Consider the following 24234-nt stretch of genomic DNA (forward strand, 5'->3'; position numbering starts at 1 on the left):
GCCTCCCGGGTTCACGCCATTCTGCTGCCTCAGCCTCCCGAGTAGCTGGGACTATAGGCGCCCGCCACCACGCTCAGCTAATTTTTTGTATTTGTAGCAGAGACAGGGTTTTACCGTGTTAGCCAGGCTGGTCTCGATCTCCTGACCTCATGATCAACCCACCTCGGCCTCCCAAAATGCTGGGATTACAGGCATGAGCCACCGTGCCCAGCCAGATATTTTTTTTAAGTTGTAAAAGATCTACAGGAAAGAAGTCTTGGAAAAGAAATATTATCTTGTGTGAGATTGGATGGATTCATTTATAAGGTTTTGTTAAAATTAGCTTTATTAGTAGTGCTATGATGCAGAACTTTAATTTGATCTTCTCTGTTGAAATGACAAAGTTTTCTTAGAGTATTTGAGATTATGAAGATTTCTGTTTACCTTTTATTATTATTATTATTTTATTTTTTATTTTTGAGACAGAGTCTCACTCTGTCGCCCAGGCTGGAGTGCAATGGCGTGATCTCGGCTCACTGCAAGCTCCGCCTTCCGGGTTCACGCCATTCTCCTGCCTCAGCCTCCTGAGTAGCTGGGACTATAGGCGCCCACCACCACGCCCGGCTAATTTTTTGTATTTTTTTAGTAGAGACAGGATTTCACTGTGTTAGCCAGGATGGTCTCGATCTCCTGACCTCGTAATCCGCCCGCCTCGGCCTCCCAAAGTGCTGGCATTACAGGCATGAGCCACCACGCCCGGCCTCTGTTTACCTTTTAAATAATTTACCTTGGAAACAAAGATTTTTGTGTTATATCAAGATAGTTCCTTGTTCTTCATGTTGTCTTTTATTAGGTTTTTGATTACTTAAGAAATGTGGCTGGGGCCAGGCGCAGTTGCTCACACCTATAATCCCAGCACTTTGGGAGGCCGAGGCAGGCGGATCACGAGGTCAAGAGATTGAGACCATCCTGGCCAATATGGTGAAACCCCATCTCTACTAAAAATGCAAAAATTAGCTGGATGTGATGGTGCATGCCTTTAGTCCCAGCTACTCTGGAGGCTGAGACAGGAGAATTGCCTGAACCTAGGAGTCGAAGCTTGCAGTAAGCCAAGATCGTGCCACTGCACTCCAGCCTGGGTGACTGAGACCCTGTCTCAAAAAAAAAAAAAAAATTTCCAGATTTCTCTTTTGTTTTTTTGAGACATAGTCTTACTCTGTCACCCAGGCCAGTGTGCAGTGGTGCAATCTCGGCTCACTGCAACCTCTGCCTGCCGGGTTCAAGCAATTCTCCTGCCTCAGCCACCCGAGTAACTGGGATTACAGGCGCCCACCACCACGCCTTGTTAATTTTTATGTTTTTAGTAGAGACAGGGTTTCACCATATTGGCCAGGCTGGTCTCAAATTCCTGGCCTCAATTGATCTGCCTGCCTTGGCCTCCCAAAGTGCTGGGATTATAGGCGTGAGCCACCACACCTGGCCAGAATTTCCAGAACTAGAATGAAGACACTGAGAGGTTCGTGAAACTGCTGATCAAGATCAAACAGAACAAGAATAAATTACATGGCAATTAATAAACCAATAACAATTATTTATTTACTTAATTTTATTGTAGAGATAGGGTCTCACTATGTTGACCAGGCTGGTTTCAAACTCTTGGCCTCAAATGATCCTCCCATCTCAGCCTCCCTAAGCATTACAGGTGTGAGCCACTGTACCCAGTCAGGATAAATTTTTTTATGTTTTGTTTGAAACATTGCTGGTTCTTTAATGTTTTGTTTTCTAGATTTAAGGAAACTTTTTTTTCTCTTTTCTTTTAAGTTATCCATAGCTTACAGCAGTTTGGTAAAGTATGCCTTTGTAAACAAAAGTGAAATAATTATTTTTTCTCTGTACCTTATCCTTCCATAATTCGGTAACTATTCATGAGTATTTTTATTTTAATGGCAATATGGTTATTTACATAAGTTCAGTAAGAACCTGTTCTCTTTGTAACAGGACACAATTGGAAATGCTGTTTATATTACCAAAGCTTTGACTGGAATGCCATATTTTCAGATATGTCCAGACAACTTTAAGTAACTAAGGATGACTTTATGGAACCATTAAAGCCCTTGGGGAAAAATGGGTTTTAAACCTTCAATACATGGGTCACACGGTTGCCTTGTAGGTGAGTAAGGAAAGTCACTTCCTGACAGGCCCAAGGATGTCAGGATATTTTGGGGGACCTCAAAAAGAGAGGAATTCACCCAAACCTATAATGATTGCAAATGAAGTATGATGGTGAAGTTTGGCTTGGCTTCCTAGCCTGGCAAGGCTTTTAAAAGCCCAATCTAAGATGCCTTATTAAAAGTCCTAGCAGGCCAGGCATGGTGGCTCACGCCTGTAATCCCAGCACTTTGGGAGGCTGAGGCGGGCGGATCACGAGGTCAGGAGATTGAGACCATCCTGGCTAATATGGTGAAACCCCGTCTCTATTAAAAAAAATACAAAAAAAAATTAGCCGGGCATAGTGGCGGGTGCCTATAGTCCCAGCTACTCAGGAGGCTGAGGCAGGGGAATGGAGTGAACCTGGGAGGCGGAGCTTGCAGTGAGCGGAGATCACGCCACTGCACTCCAGCCTGGGCGACAGAGCGAGACTCCGTGTCAAAAAAAAAAAAAAAAAAAAAAAAAGTCCTAGCAAAGCAAACTTAAAGAAAGCCTATGTGTTCAATCACTATTGTTGCGGCACTTATGTAAGTAATTAGGCCAAGTTTAATCAACCTAAACTTAGCTACAAACAAATTAGTCTTACTTCAACATCTTTGATAGAAGTAGGGTGACTATATAGAAAAAAATTAGTTTCAGAAGAAAATTATAGTGCACCCATTATTAGATTCTAGCCCTGTTTATTGTTTTTGAGGTTTTGATATTTACCTACAAACTGGATTGAATCCTGAATTCTTCTAGTTTCCTCCAATATTTGATTTTCTCTAAACTGATGTTTCCAGTTTTTTTCCCACCCTTCTGGCCTGGAAACGCTAAAAATTAAAACTTCCCATTTCCTGAAGCCCTTTAAGCTGAACCTGGACAACTTGATAGAAACTTTAGGCCAGGCATGGTGGCTCATGCCTGTAATCCCAACACTTTGGGAGGCCGACGTGGGCAGATCACGAGGTCAAGAGATTGAGATCATCCTGGCCAACATGGTGAAACCCCGTCTCTATTAAAATTACAAAAATTAGCTGGGCATGGTGGCATGTGCCTGTAGTCCCAGCTACTCTGGAGGCTGAGGCAAGAGAATCGCTTGAACCTGGGAGGCAGAGGTTGCAGTGAGCCGAGATTGCGCCACTGCACTCCAGCCTGGGCAACAACAGCGAGACTCTGTCTAAAAAAAAAGAAACTTTAAGATGGCACCATAACATATAATTTGTGGGCAGACTTCATGACAAGCAAACTGCCATCCATGATAGTCTGTTAGCCCCTACTCCATCTGAAGATGCTTCAAGCACAGCACCTGGAAATCTTGAGTAGCTGCCCTCTGAACTCAGAAACTGAGTTTATAGTTGGTTCCAACTAATATCTTTGTTTTTCTTTTATCTTCAACGTGCAACGCCTGATGGCTCACGCCATGGAGGATATCTCCTCTACTGCCGGTCCCAGCAGGTGATTCAGCTGGCCCTTAATGAACAAAAGGCAGCCCAGCAAGGAAATGGACTCATACTATTCAAGGAAAGATAACCTCTTCTTTCCTTGAACAAGAGGAGGGACCAACAAAGATTCTTTGCTTGGCCAAACCAGGCTCCTGAACCTTCTTCTAGGCCCATCTGTGCACTTCCTTGTAAATTTCACTTAGAGCAAGAACCCTGCAAAGTCACTTTCGCAAGAAGCATCCCCTGACCCTCGACATCTGATCACCCTCCTTATCTAATCCGTTCCTACACTGTCCCCCAGGTGAAGATGTCTAGTTACCGTGGCCTGTCTTCAGCAAAAATCCTGTTAATTGGTGTAGCCAGAATCTCCCTTACCCGGGATGTTTCTTCTTAGTCATTTTCCATGTGCTGACCCAGCTCCCACCCCCCTGCCCCTCAGCTATCAATTCCCACTTGCCCATTCGGAGTTGAGCCTAATCTCTCTCCCCCACTGCAGAATCTCATTCCCGTGGTCCCTATACCTAGCAAGACGGTCCTGAATAAAGTCTTCCCTACAGTGCTTTAGCAAGTGTCATTCAGTAATTCTTTCTTTAACATTATCAGTGTTAATTTCCTGGTTGTAATCATTTTTCTGTGATTGGGTGCGGCATTAACATTTGGGGTAACTGGGTGAAAGATACTGGAATTTTTTGTTCTACTTTTTAAATCCTTTAGTAAATTGAATTTTTTTTTTTTTTTTGAGATGGAGTCTCGCTCTTGTTGCCCAGGCTGGAGTACAATGGCACGATCTCGGCTCACTGCAACCTCTGCCTCCCGGGTTCAAGCGAGTCTCCTGCCTTAGCCTCCCAAGTAGCTGGGATTACAGGCACCTGCCACCATGCCCAGCTAATTTTTGTATATTTTGTAGAGACGAAGTTTCTTTTTTTTTTTTTTTTTGAGACAGAGTCTCGCTCTTGTTGCCCAGGCTGGCGGACAATGGCACGATCTCGGCTCACTGCAACCTCTGCCTCCCGGGTTCAAGCGATTCTCCTGCCTCAGTCTCCCAAGTAGCTGGGATTACAGGCATGTGCCACCATGCCCAGCTAATTTTGTATTTTTCACAGAGACAAGGTTTCTCCATTTTGGTCAGGCTGGTCACGAACTCCTGACCTCAGGTTATCCACCCGCCTCAGCCTCCCAAAGTGCTGGGATCACAGGCATGAGCCACCGCACCCGGCCTCCCACTTTCTTTAAACTTTTTCATTTAGAAATTATTTCAATGGCCAGGCGCGGTGGCTCACGCCTGTAATCCCAGCACTTTGGGAGGCTGAGGCGGGTGGATAACAAGGTCAGGAGATTGCGAACATCCTGGCTAACACGGTGAAACCCCGTCTCTACTAAAAATGCAAAAAATTAGCCGGGCGTGGTGGCAGGCACCTGTAGTCCCAGCTACTCAGGAGGCTGAGGCAGGAGAATGGCGTGAACCTGGGAGGCGGAGTTTGCAGTGAGCCGAGATCGTGCCACTGCTTTCCAGCCTGGGCGACAGAGCGAGACTCCGTCTCGAAAAAAAGAAAAAAAAAAAAAAAAAAAGAAAGTGGGGAAAGGAATGTTGCAGATGACAAAGCTGTAGGCCTGCACAGGCCTCCCCCACCACCTCAGCACCAGACACCTCACAATGGACTCCATGCCCTGGAGGGTCTGGTTCCAGGACTCAGCTAGGGGATGCCAGCCTCCCGGTGGCTGGGCCAGTCAGAGCCCAGCACATGGCCATTCATCCAAAGCAACCTCTTACACTTGGTTGATTGGTGAGTTGGAGGCTCCACTGGCCCCTGTCAGACTTGAGACCTCACACCTGCCCACCACAGCCAGTTTCCCACACAGCCTGGGACTGACTGGGTGATGGAGAAGGATCCTTACCATGGAATCTTATCCAGGTCCAGCCCCAGGGTTGCAAAGATTGATGCCTGGAAGCTGGGACTCCAGCCCAAGCTGGGGGAGGATCCTTTCCCCTCTGGGCTCCTGTGTTTCCACCTAAGGCCCAGTTCACCCATGAGCCAGGCATCTGCTGGCAGATGAGAACAAGACATGGTCTCAGGAAGTCTGCAGGCAGACCCCCGGCCTTCCAGGATGAGACCTGAGGCCATGCCGCATTCCTGGCCTGGCCATGTCTGTTCATAGAATTGCCTCCACGTTGGCCAGCCCCACGCCTCCAGACTCTATGTCTACACAGCTCACCTTGGTAATCTCGGGGCCAGAGGACAGAAGCAGCTTATGTTGGGAAGGGGCATCTGAGAAGGAGGTGAGTTCCCCATCTGCCTGGGAGAAAGGGACCCATGCTGGGGACTCAGGGATCAGGTGCATCTGGCGACAAGCACAGAGGACTGGCTGGGCAGTGCCAGGAAGGCCATTGTCCAGGCCCAGCCATTCCTGGTGTCACGTCCAAAGCTCTTCTAGAAGGCATTGGCTTTGGGCCCCTATACCCTCAATTAGCACAAGGGCCTTGCATCAAGGGGTTGGCCCAAATAGATGGGGGCTTGGGAAGCACCAGCACTGTCATTCTGGGCTCAAATGCTTGCCTGGCCTGGGCATCAGAGTATAGTGGTGGGCAAGAGAAGAAAGGTCCCTGCCTTCCTGAAGCTCCCATTCTGATGGAGAGACAGGCAAGAAACAATCCTAGCACACAGCACGCCAGATGGTACGTGCTCACTGCCATAGAGAAAAAGAGAGTTTCTTCCTTCCTTCTTCCTCCTTCTTTCCTTCCTCCTTCCTTTTTTTTTTTTTTTGAGATGCAATCTAGCTCTGTCACCCAGGCTAGAGTGCAGTGGTACAATCTCAGCTCACTGCAACCTCTGCATCCCAGGTTCAAGCGATTCTCCTGCCTTAGCCTCCCGAATAGCTGGGATTACAGGCACCCGCCACCATGTCCAGCTAATTTTTGTATATTTAGTAGAGATGGGGTTTCACCATGTTGATCAGGCTGGTATCGAACTCAAGTGATCCACCCACCTTGGCCTCTCAAAGTGCACCCAGCCTCCTTTTTTATTTTTTTCTTTCTTTCAATATGGGAGCTCACTGTGTCGCCCACACTGGAGTGCAGTCGTGCAATCATGGCTTACTACAGCCTCAAACTCCTGGGCTCAAGCGATCCTCCCACCTCAGCCTCCCAAGTAGCTGGGATTACAGGTGTGTGCCACCATGCTGGGCTAAACTGAAACTTTAAATGAGTTGCCTGTCTGAGACTTCAGTAAAGACCTGCAGGAATTAGGGGAAGAGTGTGGTTTGGATATCTGCAGGGGAATTGTGAGCGCAAAGACCCTGGGGCAGGAGCTGTTTAGAGTATGTAGCTGTGAGCTGAGGGTGTGGGGTAGGCCTGGGCAAGTAAGGTGAAGTGGGGAGCAGTGCCAGACATTGTGGGGACACCAGCATGGGAAGACCATGGATCTGTGGGGCAGGCACCCCCAGAGATGCCACCTTGTACTCATCCTATTCTGTCCTGGCCCATGGTTCTGTCTCTCCACCTGGCTGGGAACTGGGGGGCCATTATGTATCTCCCCAAGCCACAGTTTCTTCATCTGTAAAGTGAAGATCACTACTGTGTTAGTCTGTTAGGGCCGCCTTAAAAAACCACCACAGTCGGCCGGGCACGGTGGCTCACGCCTGTAATCCCAGCACTTTGGGAGGCCGAGGCGGGCAGATCACAAGGTCAGGAGATCAAGACCATCCTGGCTAACACAGTGAAACCCCGTCTCTACTAAAAATACAAAAAATTAGCTGGATGTGGTGGCGGGCGCCTGTATTCCCATCTACTCGGGAGGCTGAGGCAGGAGAATTGCTTGAACCTGGGAGGTGGAGGTTGCAGTGAGCCGAGATTGTGCCACCATACTCCAGCCTGGGTGACAGAGTGAGACTCCATCTCAAAAAAAAAAAAAAAAAGCACCACAGTCTGGGCTCGGTAGCTCACACCTGTAATCCCAGCACTATGGGAGGCCAAGGTGGGAGGATCATGTGAGCCCAGGAGTTTGGGACCAGTTCAGGCAACATGGTAAAATCCCGTCTCTACAAAAAATACAAAAAATTAGCTGGACGTGGTCATATGCACCTGTAGTCCTATCTACTCAGGGGACTAGGTGGGAAGACTGCCTGACCCCAGGAGGTGGAGGCTGCAGTGAGCTGTGATCTTGCCACCGCACTCCAGTCTGGGCAATGGAGTGAGGCCCTGTCTCAAAAAAAAAAAAAAAAAAAAAAAGCATCACAAATTGAACCACTTAAAATAACAGACATTTATTGTCACACAGCTCCAGAGGCTGGAAGTCCATGATCAGAGTGACGGCAGGCCTGCTCCCTCTGAAGGCTCTAAGAGAGGTTCTGAAGCAGGCCCCGCTCCCAGCTTCTGGTGATGCCTTGGCTCGTGGAGCAGAATTCCAGTCTTTACACGGTGTTCTTCCTGTGTGCGTATCTGTCCGTGTCCAAATCTTTCTTTTTCCTTTTTTTTTCTTTAAGAGACAGGGTTTTTCTCCATCATCCAGGCTGAAGTGCAGTGGTGCAATCACGGCTCACTGCAGCCTCCACCTCCTGAGCTCAAGTGATCCTCCTACCTCAGCCTCCCAAGTAGCTGGGACTACAGGTGTGCACCACCATGCCCCGCTAATTTTTAATTTTAATTTTTCTGTAGAGATGGGGTCTTGCTATGTTGCCCAGGCTAATCTGGGCTCAAGCAGTCCTCCAGCTTTGGCCTCCCAAAGGGCTAGGATTACAATGTGAGCTGTTGCGCCCAGCCCAAATCTTCCTTTTTTGTTTTTTTTGAGACAGAGTCTCCCTCTGTTGCCCAGGCAGAGTGCAGTAGTGCAATCTCGGCTCACTGCAACCTCTGCCTCCTGAGTTCAAGCGATTCTCCCACCTCAGCCTTGCATTACAGGTGTGAGTCACCATGGCCAGCTAATTTTTGTATTATTATTATTATTTTTTGGTAGACACAGCGTTTCGACATGTTGCCCCAGGCTGGTCTTGAACTCCTGAGCTCAGGCAATCCTCCTGCCTCAGCCTCCCAAAGTGCAGGGATTATAGGCATGAGCCACTGTACCCAGCCTAAATGTTCCTCTTTTTATAAGGATAGCCGTCATATTGGATTAGGGCCCACACTAACGACCTCATTCTACCTTGGTTACCCTGGAAGAACCCTATCTCCAAATGCAGTCACATTCTGAGGTACTGTGGGTCAGGACACTGATATATCTTTTTGGGGGACACAACTCATAACATCAATAGAATCACCATTGAGGGCTGTGCTTCCTTAGGGGGCTCAGGCTGCTGGGGAGCCCTGGGCAGGGTGGGGGCAGAGGGACCCATGCAAGAGCAGACACTGCTCTTCCTGGGCAGGCCGGGTCTCTGGGCAGAGGTGAACATCCGGGGGGCTCTTCATGAGGGCAGGGGGCCATCCAGGTTGGGGGCTGGCACTGGTCACCGGCACAGGACACGGTGGCCACTGGGGCAGGTGAATGTGTTGGCAGCAAGGGCAGTGCCCCCAGCTGAGAGCCTGTTGTCCTGACTCAGAGGACACGTATGGGACTTGGGGCCTGAGTTTCTCCTCAGGCCTGGGGGTGCAGCCTGGGTCGCAGCTGGGAAACTCTTCTGAGTTCAAAGTGAGCCATGGAAGGCTCTGAGCCCAGCAGAGTGGTCTGGGCAGGAAGGGGAAGGGACGGGGAGGCCCCTGCTCCTCCCTAGGTGGACTCGCATCATGTCACAATCAGGCCAGGAAGCTGTGGCGCAGGTCCACACCCACCCTGCACTCTCATGGATCTGAAAAGGCCAAGTTAGGGGTTGGGTGCAGAGGCTTAGAAAAGTCTAGGTCTCAGCATTGGATATCTGGGACCCCCTTATACTTGGCCAGGCTCAGGGATGCAAGCTCCTTAGAGCTGGCCCCAAACCAGGAGCTCCTGGGGCTGAGACAGATGCAGACCTGCTCTCCTGCCTCTCCTACCATCCCCTGGCCCCCACCATCCAACAGAAGTCCAGGCCAGCCTGCCTCCCTCCAGTGGGGCCGCCATGGCGACCTGATAGTCCTGTATGGGTGACTGGCCCCATAATCAGCATCTACCACATCCCACGCGCATGGGGTCTCTCACTGCGGCCCCTGCCTAAGGACAGATGGACTGACCCACAGGCATCCACGAGTGGTGCTGAAGAAGCCGTGAGTAAAGGGGGAGGTGGGAAGGGCCTTATCCAGGGTGTCTGGCTGCACAGGAGACGCAGCAGCTCCCACTGGCACCCTGCACACAAGGGAAAGGCCTCGAAATGTGCTCACCAAAGCCTCAGAGTTTTATTATCAGCAGCTCACATTCAGGTACAGATTCCTATGAAGTTTGCCTCACCTGGAGGGAGGAGGGAGAGAGCAGGGCTGGCTGAGATGGGGTTGCCAGAGGCATGGTCTCCAGCTGGGTAAGCGGGAGTCTGAGAGCCCCTGGTGCACACGGAGCCTCCTGGCACACACAGGATTGTCTCAAACACAGAGGACCTCTGGCACACTCAAGGGCACTGAATCTGGCAATAAGTCTGCACTTCTGTTATGAGAGTGGGTTTTTTGGCCGGATGTGGTGGCTCACGCCTGTAATCCCAGCACTTTGGGAGGCCGAGGTGGGTGGATCACCATGTCAGAAGTTCAAGACCAGCCTGACCAACATGATGAAACCCCGTCTCTACTAAAAACACAAAAATTAGCTGGGCATGGTGGCACACGCCTGTAATCCCAGCTACTCAGGAGGTTGGGGCAGGAGAATTGCTTGAACCTGGGAGGCGGAGGTTGCAGTGAGCCGAGATCATGTCACTGCATTCCAGCCTGGGTGACAGAGCAAGACTCCATCTCAAAAAAAAAAAAAAAAGAGACAGTGGGTTTTTCTCAGGTCTTCTTGGTGCCCAGTTCCAAATGTGGCTGTCTCCTCTGCAGGAGCAGGTCTGTTTGTCAAGAATCCAAGCACGCCTGTGCTCTGTGGCCACAGGGAGAGGAGGGGCCGCTTTTAAATACAAGCCTACTCCTGTCGTTGGACCACAACAAAGACCCACTGGCCAGAAGCACATGAGAGGTGAGAGTCGCCCTTCTGCCTTGTCCGGCATCGTGTATGTGCACCTGTGTGTGTGTGTCTGTGCAACTGTGCATGTGTGCACATGTGTAGTACACCTATGTGTGTACATGTACATGTGCCTGTGTCGGTGTCCATGTATATGCCTTGCGTGTGTGTGCTTGTGCACATGCAGGAGTGTATGTGTGTGCCGTGTGAGTGCCTGTGTACATGTGCAAGAGTGGGCTCAGGTGTATCCACATGTTCATGGTATACCTGGGTCGGTCCTAGACCTGCTATCAGACTCTGCTGCTCCCCACTGGCATAAAGGCAGACCCTGAACTGGGCATGGGGACACAGATGGGTAACACGCAAACCACAGGGCCCTGATCCGGGGGATGCTGGCCAAGCCACGGGCAGTGCAATGCAGTATGGCCAAGGAAGGTTTCCTGTCCACAGTGCCCCTCAAGGCAGGGCCCCCCAGGGGCCCACTGGCCAGGCCCAGAGGTGGGGTTAGCTCTGCAGTGTGAACTCATAGGTTCTGGTCTCCCAGTGGGAGAGGTCCTTGTTCATCATGCTACGCTCAGTGAAGGTCACGTGGCCGTCCGCATCGACCAGGATGATGGTGTTGGTTCTGAAAGACAGCAGGGGCCCTCGTTCACCTGGTGTCCCTCAGCCCTGCCTTGCCTGTCACAGCCACAGCTAGGGCAAGAATGCAGGCAGGTAGAGTTAGGAACCCCATGCCTGGAGGCTATCCCAAGTCACAGAGAGCAGCAGCCTCAGTCTTGGGGATGATGAGGGGCCGTCAGTGGCGTGTCAGCTCTTGGCTGGCTCCACAGGCTCACACTTGCTGAGTCCTGCCACCTTCACTGGGAACCACCCCACCCTGTCCTGCTCTCCCCGTGTAGCATGAGCTACGGCACAGGGCAGCCTGCGGGCTGACCACACACTTCCCCTTTGGAGGCCCAGGTTCCCAGACACAGCCACGCTTGGTTCTTCCAAGAGGTCAAGCTGTTGATCACTTGGGGCCCAGGCCTCCTCTGTCTGGAAGGCTCCCCTCCTGTGCCCTCTCTTCCACTGCCCAGGCCATGCCAGCCCACCTGAAGCAAACATTCAGCACACTGTCCTCTCCTCTAACCCTCTCTGCTGTGGGCTTTGCAGATGGAGGGTGGCACCGGATCCCCCAACAGCCCCGGCATAGGCTGGTTCCCAGGGCAGACACATACACAGTGTACCCCGTGGGGTGGGACCCAGCGACTATGCGGCCTGTCAGGGAGTGGACTTGGCACCTGCCTTCCCCTCACACACAGGAAGATGAGCCTATGACAGAGGAGGGGCTGAAAGAAATGACACCCTGCACCTGCCAATGGGCCAGCCAGCCCCAGGCGGGAAAGGCTGGCCAGCAGCCGCCACCCAAGGCTACAGCCTGTAGGCCTAGTGCCACGGTGCCGGGGCGTTTGCCTGCAGGGATCCACCAATGTGCAGGCAGCTCTGAGGCCATCCTGGCCCCGTGTGGCTGTGTACTGGCTCCTTAAGCCCAGCCTGTGGGGCCCCGGGAGCCTGTGGTATCTGCTCACCCTGCAGCTGCGTCTGGACAGGGCAGAAGCTCTGGAATCCACTCAGGCGAGGAAGGAGCCTGGCCCTGGCTACGGAACATGGGGGCACTTGGCTTCTTTGCCGGCCCTCTAGCGTGGGAGGTGGGACATGGGATAGGAGGTGGCGCACCCGCGGTGCTGCAATACCTGGTGCCGTAGCCAGGGCAGCGCACGCACACAGCCGCGTACTTGCTCAGCATGGGCTGCACGTACTCCCCGCCCTGGTCCTCGATGGCCGGGTCTGGCAGCTGCCTGCAGGATGGAGGGAAGCGGTGGCCATTAGTCCCTCTGCGGCCCGCCCGCAGCCGGGTCTAGCTCCAGCCCACCTGGTGGCCTAACTGGCTCTGGGGAGTGGCCGGGGAACTGCAAGTGTTGTTTTTCTTCTTTTCTTTTTTCTCTTCTCTTCTCTTTTCTCTTATTTTCTTTTTTGAGGAGGAGTTTCACTCATCGCCCAGACTAGAGCGCAATGGTTCGATCTTGGCTCACTGCAACTTCCACCTCCCGAGTTCAAGCGATTCTCCTGACAGAAGTCCACTCAAGCCAGCCATTGTAGCTAGCATCGGGGCTCCAGCCGTCAGCTGGGATTACAGGCGTGCACTACCAAGCCCATCTAGTTTTGTGTTTTTAGTAGAGACGGAGTTTCACCATGTTGGCCAGGTTGGTCTTGACCGCCTGACCTCAGGTGATCCGCCCACCTCGGCTTCCCAAAGTGCTGGGATTACAGGCGTGAGTCACCACACCAGGCCTGTTTCCTCCACGTTTCTGCTCAAGGCGGAAAATCTCCATCTACCCTTAACTTATGACTCAATCGTGGAGTTTTGGCCCCAGATGGCACATACAAGCTCCCTGCCTGCCCCAAGAGGTGCCCTGTGGGCATCTGCCTCTGTGACAGACGTCTACTCAAGCCAGCCATTGTAGCTAGCATCGGGGCTCCAGCCATCAGTGAGGGCAGCCAGGCCGGTCCTTGGCCTGCCCCAGATGGCACATTGATGAGGGCTGTGTGGATTTACAGCTGGGAGGGGCTGCTGGGCATGCCCAGGTGGGGCTCTTCTAGTGAGGCAGCGATGCTGAGGCTGAAGGATGAAGCTGCCTATCAGAGGCCCAGAGGAGAGGGAGGGTAGGCAGGGGGCAGAAAGGGGCCCCGGGGGAGGAGTGGGAGATGGTCCATGGGGGCTCCTCTGAAGGGGGCAAGCTGGACAGGGTGGGAGTGGACGCTGGGTCACCTGGGTAGGGCAGTGATCTGACCTGGGTGGGGAGCGAGGGATGGGTGGGGCATCTCGCCCAGTGGAAGAAAGGCCGGCATGGCAAGCACCAGGACCCCCGGCTGAGGCAACCAAGACCCCAGTGCCTGGCCCCTGAGGGGCCTTGAGACCTACGGGAAAGGAAGTAGGTGGGAGCTCCTACACCCAGGCAGTCTCCGGAACTGCAAGTCCCTGCCCAGCACTCAGCCCAGGGTCGCTGGGGACAGACCGCTTGCGGGAAGCCCCATCAACCCTGAGAGTGCGGACCCTAGCCACTCATTTCCATGATGTGTCTCTTCAGCCTGGGTTTGCTGAGTGTCTAGAATCTTCTGGAACTTCCTGCTAGCCCTCAGCATGCAGAGAGGAGCATCCATCTGCTCTGGGCCCCACGTGGCTGCATCAAGCCTCTGGGCGCACTGAGCCTCCTCTGGGCCTAGGCCTGGGCCCATCTCCTGTCATCAAAAGTCCCTGGTGTTGGAAACCTCAGCTGGCTCAAGGGGACAGGCAGGGAGGACAGGATGTCCATCAGCTTCCCTGCAGCTGGGGAACCAGCCTGGCCACCTCCATGGGCCTCCCGGGGCAGCAGGGCCTGCCTTTCCCTCTGCCCTGGTGGCAGGACACTGGGGCTCACCCCAGCAGGACCCGCCCACTCACGCCTCTTCATTGTTGAGCACATCCAGGAGGCTGGCGATGAGCATATCCTTGGGCAGCGCCTGGCTCCGTTCCACAGCCTCCAGGAAGAGCTGCTTCCCAAAGCACAGCTTCCTCCAGGGCGTCTCCAGCAGCGCATTGCTCAGCCCGTAGGTGCCTGTGGGGAGCAATCAGCGGGCCATGCAGAGGCCCTGCTGTGCCATGTCAGGGCAAATTGCCACCTGCCACCCACCTAACATGGGGTACAGCTGGGGACCATGAAATCAGGCCAGACTGGGGCCAAGCCGCTCCATGCTCCAGCACCTTCCCCATGCTCATTCCTGACCTGATGGCATGGCAAGGAGAGGAGAACTCAGCAGTAGGCGGAAGGGGGCACCCACAGGAGACCACAAGGCACAGATGCCCAGCAGCCTGGATGGATGGATGAATAAGAAATGAGCAACCTGAGATCTCACAGGCAAAGGGGGCAGCCAAGAGGGAACCTCTCCACCTCACGCCAGTTTGGGGGGCCGCCTGAGAAGTTCAAGAGTGGGAGAATTAGCCACCAGAGGCCAGGAGGCACCCACCACAATCATGTCCTTGTTTGAGGAACCCCCAACAGTGCCACACAGTGGGCACAGGTGTAGGCTGGGCCTCAGCAGAGCATGGCCCACCTCTGCGTACCAGCCAGGCCCCAGGTTAGGAGAGCCAGGGGGGCTCAGTGCACAGACTCTGAACTGTGGCTTCTCAGAACAAGCTCCCAGAGTGTTGGCAGAAGGCATGGCCAACAGGAAAAGGGTTTCTCATGTCACAAAAAGTGAAGGGCAGGGACTTGAGGCGGAGAAACACCTCACCTCAGAGGCTCTTCTCTAGAGGCCAGGGCAGCAGGGGTGGGCTTGATGGGAGCCATGCACCCCAAATGATGCACCAGGGAGACCAAGACACCACCCCTCTCCCTGTCAGACTTCCAGGAGAATATCTTGGCCGAGACATTTCCCAGGAAGACAGCCCTGGCTCTGCTGGGGCCCCCAGAGCCAAGCCGCCAGCCCCAGGTGTCACAGTGCTTTTTCCATCACGAACGACATGGAAGACCATTCAATGGCATAGTCATGGGCAAAGAATGGAGCTGGACTATACCTCACACCATACACAAAAGTTAACTCAGGTCGAGAGAGGTGGCTCACTCCTATAATCCCAGCGCATTGGGAGGCTGGGGCAGGAGGATCACTGGAGCCCAGGAGTTCAAGACCAGCCTGGGCAAAATAGTGAGACCTTATCTCTACAAAACATAAAAGTTAGCTGAACATGGTGGCACACATCTGCAGTCTCAGCTACTTGGGAGGGAGGATCTCTTTTTTTTTTTTTTTTTTTTTTTTGAGACGGAGTCTCACTCTGTCGCCCAGGCTGGAGTGCATTGGCGCAATCTCGGCTCACTGCAAGCTCCATCTCCCGGGTTCACGGTCTTGTCTCAGCCTCCCGAGTAGCCGGGACTACAGGCGCCCGCCACCACGCCCGGCTAATTTTTTGTATTTAGTAGAGATGGGGTTTCACCGGTTTAGCCAGGATGGTCTCGATCTCCTGACCTCATGATCCACCCGCCTTGGCCTCGCAAAGTGCTGGGATTACAGGCGTGAGCCACCGTGCCCGGCTGGGAGGATCTCTTAAGCCCAGAAGGTTGAGAGTGCAGTGGGCCATGACTGCACCACTGCACTCCAGCCTGGGTGACAGAGCCAGACCCTGTCTCAAAAAAAAAAAAAGTTAACTTAAGTCAAACCAAAGACCTAAGTGAAAGAGCAAAAGCTATAAAACTCTAAGAAGAAAGTACTGGGGAAAGCTTCATGACCTTAGATTAGGCAATGGTTTCTCAGATAAGAAACCAAAAGCATGAGCAACAAAAGAAAAAAAAAAAAAAAAAGAGAGACATAGGACTTAAAAATTTAAAGTTTTGTGCTTTAAATAAGAGACTTGTAGCTAGAATGAATGTATAAATCACTCCTATAACTCAAAAAGACAACCCAATCTGAATAACCATTTCTCCAAAGAAGACATACAAATGGCCAACGAGCATGAGAATAGCTGCTCAACATCATAGCCATCAGAGAAATGCAAACCAAACCACGAGGCCACACCACTTCACACCCACTATTGTGGCTATCATCAAAAACACAGAAAATAGCAAGTGTTGGTGAGGATTCAGAGAAGCCGCAACCCGCATACACTGCTGGTGGCAATGTATAATGCTGTGGCTGCTTTGGGAAACAGTTTGGATGTTCCTCAAAAGGTTACACAGGGTTCCCACACGACTTAACAACTCCATTCCTAGGTATTCACACAAGAGCCATAAAAACATATGACCACACAAATGCTGTGAGGTCACGCTGAGCAGCACTGTTTCCAACAGCCAAAAGGTGGAAACAACTCAAGTGTCCATTAATGGATGAAGGAAAGAAACAAAAAGTACCAACTAGCTAGAGAGTTCAGGGCAGCTGGCTCAGCAACTCCCTAAATTCCTACGGCTACAAGAAAAACCACACTCTTGATAAACTCCCTCACAACAGCAGCGATCACACACGTTATCAGACCCTCCTAACTCTGACGGCCCAGACCACTACAACCCTGACTGGACAGAGAACCAGCCTTCAAACACTCTTTTCTGATAAGCAACTACTGACTGTAAGCCAGTTTCAGCAGTTCATAGAGGCTGCACTCCAACTGTGTCCTCGAGCTCACCTTCTGATGGAAACAGCCAGATTCCACCTCATTTTAATGCTAAAACTCTGCCCCAAAGTGAACATGGGATGTATGTTACATGTATGTTTATCTATTGCATATGTTCTCGGGTCCCCTCATAAATATGTATGGCTTTTCCCCAAACCTGCTGAATATGTATGACTCTATTGTGTGATATGGACCTCGGGAGGCATAAAACTCAAACTGCCCTTCCCCTCTTCAAAGAGAGCACCTCAGTTCATGCTAGAGACTCTCTCTTTCGGGTCTGCAAACTGATACGGCAAATAAAACTCTCCTTTCTATTATTTAGCCATGCTGGTGAGTTTTTCTTTTTTTTTTTTTTTTGAGACGGAATCTCACTCTGTCGCCCAGGCTGGAGTGCAGTGGCTCAATCTCAGCTCACTGCAAGCTCCGCCTCCTGGGTTCACGCCATTCTCCTGCCTCAGCCTCCCGAGTAGCTGGGACTACAGGCACCCGCCAACACGCCCGGCTAATTTTCCATATTTTTATGGAAATGGGGTCTCACCCATTTATGGAATGATGGGGTCTCACCGTGTTAGCCAGGACTGTCTCGATCTCCTGACCTCGTGATCTGCCTGCCTTGGCCTCCTAAAGTGCTGGGATTACAGGCGTGAGCCACCGTGCCTGGCCGCTGGTGAGTTTTTAGATAACAACACTAAGTGAAAAAAGTCAGTCCCCTAAACTACATATTATAGGATTCCCTTTATACAAAGTGTCCAGAATAGGCAAATCTATAGATAGAAAGCAGATTAAAGGTTACAGGGGCTGAAGAGACAGGGAATGGGGAGTGGCTGCTGACAGGTATGGCTTTCTTTGGGGATCAAGAAAAGGTCCTGGAATTAGGTAGTGATGATAGTTGCTCAACTCTGTGAATGAAATGAAACCTACTGAATGATACACTTTAAATGGGTGAACTATGCTGCTAGTCAGTCATATCTCAATAAAGCTGTTATCAAAAAAAATAAAGGCAATGTGGACCAGGTGGGGCAGGCTCAGGGATGAGGCAGGATGTAGACAGAAATAAGTTCTCCAAAACAACAAGTGAGCAGAAAATAAGCATCTCCGGCCACAGAGGTCTCAGCCTCTGAGAACCAAGGGTGTCACGCGGATGGTTACAGTGACTGCCCCAGAGGCCTCTGGGCCAATGTTCAGAATTTGGGGGGTGGTAGGGAGTCTCTGACTGCTTTTGCACCTTTTAGTTTCCAATTCTCTCCTGGGCAGTCACAGGCTCAGCATGGCCCAACTCCACCGCCACAGACCTACTTCGCCACACATTCCAGCCCCACGACCCTGAACTGATGGGGAGGTTCTGGGGCAGGTGGAACAGCAAGAGTTGGCTGAGACAGCCAGAACAATCCTTTGCAAGCTCAGGACCGTCTGGGGCCACATCCCTGCCTCGCTGGTAGTGTCTGTGTCTGTGCCACTGCCCAGCTCTTGGGAGCTCAGGTGGGCCGCCCACAGTTGTATCCAAGGTAGGGAGGGGAAGACCAGGGTCACAGAGGGTGGCCGGAAGGACGAGCCCCAGGTGGAGGAGAGGGCACCAGCTGGTATGCGCGGGGGCAATGGGTGGGACACACTGGAAGCCACCCTCCAGGCAGATGCCTCCTCTGGAGATCCCAACTAGTCCAGGGGTTTGGGCCTGGACACCACCCTAGCAAATGGGGGCTGGGCCTATCTGTGGATGAAACATCACTGGGCAGACTGAGAAGCTGGAAGCCAGCTCCAGTGTGGGCCAGGCAAGGACCATAGGACTCATGATGAGCCCATCAGCACCACCAGCCCCCCAAGATGCAGGTGGGATAGGGCCACTCAGCTGTCCTGGGGACTGCTTATCATCTCCCTCGGGCCCCTCCAGGGACGCCTGGGGCTTCAGTTCCACCGTGTACACCCAGTGGGAAGGTGTGCACCTGTGACCTGCAATCTGACTTGGTGATTTGTGCCAAATGCAAAAGGAAGTCTGTGTGACGTGGGCATGGAGCTTCAGACGAGCCAGGGGTGCGAGGGAGCCCCCTCACAGAGGGGTATGGGTGGCCCCCTCACAGAGGGGTGTGGGTGGCACCAAGGACACTGACACACTCCCCAGGCGCTGGAACACCCTGTGTGAGCCAGCAGCTTGAGTAGAGGGACCAGAGCGGGCGTCTAAGGCACACAGTTCCACGATGCCACCAGTGAGGAGTGTCTGTGGGCAGCGAGTGTGGGAGTGAGTGAGCCAGCGGTCCCCGGAACCTGGGCTCTGGTCCCTACAGTTTTGTGCACCCAGGGGAAATGCCATTTCCCAGGAGTGCTGCTTTGTCCTGGCACCAGACCTGGGACAAGAATGCAGACCTCCCTCCCAGAACATGGCTGCAGATGGGGGCAATGTGACACATTCTGTCCAGGTTGGGGCACTGGCAGAGGAAGCTTCCAGGAAATCGCAGCACCCGAGAAGGGGGAAAGGAAGGGCACATAGCAGGAGGCACAGCCTGGGCAGTAGTGCAGAGCCAGGGCAGGAAGGGCCCAGCCGTGGAGTGTGACCTGGTGCAGGGGAGCTCAAGGCTCTGAGGATGGGGACCGGGGATCAGACTGGGGACTAGGTGCAGGAGGCGTCCATCTGTGTGGGGCTGGAGTGGGGTGTGTACGTGTGCGTCAGGGAGCAGACCAGGCAAGAACCCCGGGTGGTGATGGCTCCAGAGGTTCTGAGAAGGAACAGGTACAGGGCACACTGGGACGGCACAGGAAGCGAGGCTGGGGGTGGCCGGCTGGGCTGCAGGGCTGCAGTGGGAAGCCCAGAACAGGGGTGCACCTTGCTCAGCAGGAAAGGCCCATGGGGAGGGGGTGAGCAGGGAGCCAGGGCTCTCTGAAGTGTCCAGGTGCAGGGCAAGGTCCCTACAGACCATAAGGCACTTAAATGGCCACAAAGTCGTCCCAGGAGAGTAATATGACAAGGGCCTGGTCTCTAAAAAGCACAGGGGTGACCTCTGCATAGAAACAGTCCCCCACCCCATCAGGCTGCCAGGGCAGGCTCACCTGGCGTCAAAACGATGGGATCAGGCTCCCCTCGGTTCCCATAGTAGCAAATGACGTCTCCCTTTGCTGTGCTGCAGGCCAAGGGCAGAGAATGTCAGACTACAGCCATAGGGTGTCCTCCCCCTGACACTGCCCAGTGATCTCACAGCCCTGTTTCTGGAGGCTAGCAATGTGCACAGTAGCCCACTGCGGCCAGGTCAGGAGCTTGCAGGATCCAGCCCCTCGGGTGCCTGGCAGGCGGGGTCATGGAGGCCCCAGCTCTTGTCCAGCATCACAGGTATGTTCCCAGCTCACCTTGGGGCCCACCAGCCCAGGAGGCACAGCATCTAAAAGGCCCTCATGCCATGCCGAATGCCCCATGGCATGGACACACAGAGGCTGCCCATGTGGACAACTGCAGGGCTGAGCCCCATCCCCATATCACCATCCTCTCCATCAGGCCCCCCACCACAGCTCATCTATGAGCGTTTCTGGACAGGTGGCCCCAGGGTGATCGAGGCTTCCAAAGAAAGCACCAAAGACCACATTTTCCTACTCTCAAGTGTTAAGTGTACACTTTAAAATAGTTAAGGGACAGCAGAGCTGGGCATAGTGGCTCACACCTATAGTCCCAGCTAATCTGGAGACTAAGGAGGGAGGACTGCTTGAGGCCAGGAGTTTGAAAACCAGACTGGGCAACATAGCAAGACCCCATCTCTACAAAATAAATAAATTATTTTTAAAAAAGAAAATAGTTCTAAATGCTCCCCAGCTGAAAATATTCCAATCCTCAATACCACAGTAGTCTTCCAGAACTTGGAGTGCCTTTTTTGCGAAGTGAAGAGGCTCTCTTTGTGGCCTGTGAGATGCCCTCCCAGGATAGATGCTGGGCATGGAGCCCTGGGCCTTGAAGATGAACAGATGCAGAGAAAGAGCCAGGCGTGGTGCCTTCCTCCCCGAAGTGCTGCCCCCAGGTGGGACCCACCTTCCCCACCCCTGGTAGGCTTCAAGGGCCCCCTGTCTACGTTCACATTCCATTCCCGTTCTTCCTCACCATGGTCTTTGGCAACTTTCCTAAGATACCTGGTTCATAATTTCAGAGACTGTTTGCAGGCAAAAAGCTTCTCTGGGCTTTCTGTGTAAGGACCTATATATCTGGACACCCATGCTGCCAGTACTATACCACAGGCCAGGCGGAGGGCAGGACTCACCCAGGGATAGCTGTGGCCATGACAAGCCTCTCTCCCTTCCAGGCCTTAGCTTCCTCATCTGCACCTACCAGCAGGGCTGCTCACTGGCCTCCGATGGCTCCCACCCTCCAGCCTCAGCCCTGGCACCAGCTTTTGCCTGACCTGTGGTATGCTCTCCTGGCCACTGCCTGTATCCTCAGGCTAGGACCAGTAGGCTGACCCTCACTCTGCAGCCTTTGGAGCCGGGAGAGTTGCACAGGCCCTGAGGAGCCCAAACCTCCACCCCCCAACCACAGGAGCCCGTGCATCTGCTCAGGGCATGGCACCCCTGGCACCCCACCTCCACACAGCTGCTGAGTGCCGAGTCCTGCTGGTGCCACGGCCACAGATGAACTCTCCTGAGACTAATCAGACCCACATGGAGCTACTGACCGGGGAAAGTGGTTCCTGAGCATGGGGGCATGCAGAGTGCACAGGGGCTCTGCCACCTGGAGTCACGAAGGCATGGGCAGGAAGAACAGCTCCGGACAGCAAGTGCCCCGTGCCAGCCCTCGGCCTTCCACCTAGGGGACACCGCAACTCTCTCAGCCTCCATAGCAAGTGCGCAGACCCATGCGGGGCAGGGCTGGGCATGCCACACACAACGGATGCTCAACGAACAGCAGGCCTGGAGCTCGGGAGCCAGGAGAGAGGCCCATGGACCTGCCCTTGTGGAAGGAGGCAGCTTCAGGGCCCGCTACAGTGTGCTGACCACTTCCCGTTTGCCTGTCCTGGCAGAAGGCCCCGGACTAACAGCATTGGCCAAGTTCTGGGGTGTTGGAGGGGGAGGAGGGCAGGAGGGAGGAATGCTCACTTCACGGAAGGGCAAAACACGCAAAACCTCTGCAGTTCGTGCGGCCTCATCTCCAACAGGAGTTTCCCTGGGAGCACAGCATCCCAGTCACTCTAAGCCAGGGCTGCGGAGGGCTGCTCTGCACAGTCTGCCCGTGGGAGGGAGGACACCCAGCCAGGGCCACTCTATGCGACTGTTCTTCACAGCCTCAGCTTTCTCCAGGGAGCCAGCAGCCTTCATGCCATCACAGGAAGCCTTGGGCTTCACCCCCAAATACCCGAGTTGGTACATCTGTGACAGGCTCAGTTCTCAGAATGTTTGCCAAGTCATGAGGAGCAATGTCCCTGGAGAGGCTGCCATGGCCCCCAGTGGAACCCCGCTTCCTGATGAGCCTGAGGCCTGCCCCCAAGGCAGTGCTGGGCAGAGCCGCCATCCCCCTCTGGCAGACCCACCTCAGGTCGGCTGCTATGAGGTTGAAGCCATTGTACAGATGGCCCTCCATAGAGACCTTCTTCAGGTAGGACAAGCTGTCCACGTCAGTGGTCAGAAAGTGGGTGACAAGTTCACCTGTAGGCAGGGGACAGATGCTGTGTCCACAGCTGCAGGGATGTGCTCTTCTCCCAGGAACACTGATATGGGGCCCCCTGGGGAGGATGCAGGAAGATGAGGGGTCCCACTGGAGCCCTGGCCCGTCATGACTGCCATAAGAGTCAGCCACACCTCATCAGCCTGGCTGCCATTCAGGTCAGCACTGAAAACTGCTCATTTTATTAAAAAAAATTTTCCCCACTATGTCTTCCTATGGAAATCCAGCATGAAGTAAACACCTTTCAGTGGGGACAATGTGTGTCCACAGAGCTGTCGTCTCGGGGAAGGCATCTACTCTACAAACATTCCAGGCAGGGGACAGTGACACAGCAGTCAGGAGTGACATGCATGAGGACAAGGGGAGAGTGCGCCCTGAGAGGAGTAAACAGTGCTGCGTGGGTCAGGTGGGAGTGGGCTCCCGGCTGCGACGCCAGAGGGCCAGGGTGTGGGAAATGGGGATGCTCCCCTCCTCACTCTTCCTTTCTCTGCCGCATACCCCTGCAGCACACCTCAGTGGCGGCAGTGATATGCCCATGGAAGCCACCCACCTGCCACGGGGCCCAGCTTGCCCCCTTTTTGTCCCCACCCTTACCTGGGCCCTGCCCTGCCATGCTTTGGCACTGCCCACTCTGTAACCTGGCCCTGCCCCACGGTACCTCAGCCCTGCCCCATCCCACTCCCAAGCACAAGCACCTTGGCACTTCCTACCTTGGCCCGCCCCACTCCACCATACATTGGCCAGTCCTATAGTCCCTTGGCCCCACCTTGTCTCACCTAGGCCCGCCCCACCCCACCCTGTCTCACCTTGGCCCCACCCCACTCGCCTTACCTCGCCCTCGGGCCTGCCAGTCCAGCTGCGGCTGCAGGTAGTTGGTGAGCGCTGCCAGCTTGCCACGTGTGCTGATGCCCAGCCATGTGCCTCCTTCCTTGCCTTCCTCCATGTCCAGCCCTGTGGCAGATGACCGTGTTACCACCATTGATGCCACCCATTCCAGTCCCCCACCTGGTCCCCAGTCCTGGGAGACGCATACTCGGCCCAGCTCCTGCCTCAAGCTCCTCGAGGACGTTAGACATGCGTCTTGGCCCAGCAGCTCCAGCTGTGGAATCGTGGCTGGAACTCTTCAAGGCCAGGTGGCCCCTGAGGTTAACGGGTCGTGCAAGTGAGATCCCTGTCCTGCAGGACGACTATGACACCAACCACACCTATCCCAACAGACGCCCTGCAGAACACATCCTCCCACTTGGGCCAGTGTCAAGGCTGAGGGGCAGCACTAGGCTCCAATCGCATGAATGGGGTGCAGGGACGCTGGCTGTCCTCACCCAGCAGGATGCACCAGGTCCAAAGGGCAGGCCCTTCACTAGGAGCTCAGCTCACAACCAGGACCTTCACCCCTGCCAAATCTTCTGCAGGGCATGGGCCACTGCTAGTGCCACAAGGTTGGAGGGCCCTGAAAGCCACAGGAGGGCTCCTTCTTAGACCAGGGGGTCATTTTATCCAAAGATTGGGGCAAAAAAGGCTGTCATTAAGATGTTATTTTTATTATTATATTTCATTTTTTATTTTTTTGAGACAGAGTCTCACTCTGTCACCCAGGCTGGAGTTCAGTGGCAATCACACAGTTCACTGCAACCTCCACCTCCCACGCTCAAGCGATCCTCCCACCTCAGCCCAAGTAGCTGGGACCACAGGCAGGTACCATCACACTCGGCTAATTTTTGCATTTTTTTGTACAGACAAAGTTTCACTGTGTTGCCCAGGCTTGTCTCAAACTCCTGGGCT

The 24234-nt window shown here is 53.5% G+C and overlaps 1 protein-coding gene across 13 annotated transcripts in view; it reads right to left on the reverse strand.

Moving 5' to 3' along the window:
• Positions 1-9882: 9882 nt before the first annotated feature.
• The window catches only part of TANGO2 (transport and golgi organization 2 homolog), a 48095-nt gene continuing 33743 nt past the window's right edge, over positions 9883-24234 (reverse strand). For 5 of the 13 annotated variants that reach the window (XM_054469189.2, XM_054469190.2, XM_054469191.2 and 2 more), the window contains 6 exons: positions 23284-23403; positions 22319-22433; positions 19866-19936; positions 14133-14286; positions 12385-12489; positions 9883-11276 (listed from right to left, as the gene is read on the reverse strand). In XM_054469189.2, the coding sequence (XP_054325164.1) occupies positions 11156-11276; positions 12385-12489; positions 14133-14286; positions 19866-19936; positions 22319-22433; positions 23284-23403 (686 nt within the window). In that variant the 3' untranslated portion in view covers positions 9883-11155. Of the gene's footprint in view, positions 11277-12384; positions 12490-14132; positions 14287-19865; positions 19937-22318; positions 22511-23283; positions 23404-24234 lie in introns of those variants that run through there. The other 8 variants (XM_054469196.2, XM_054469193.2, XM_054469194.2 and 5 more) reach the window with 4 other exon arrangements.

The sequence above is a fragment of the Pongo pygmaeus genome, chromosome 23, assembly GCF_028885625.2.
Source record: "Pongo pygmaeus isolate AG05252 chromosome 23, NHGRI_mPonPyg2-v2.0_pri, whole genome shotgun sequence".
Classification (NCBI taxonomy): Eukaryota; Metazoa; Chordata; class Mammalia; order Primates; family Hominidae; genus Pongo; species Pongo pygmaeus.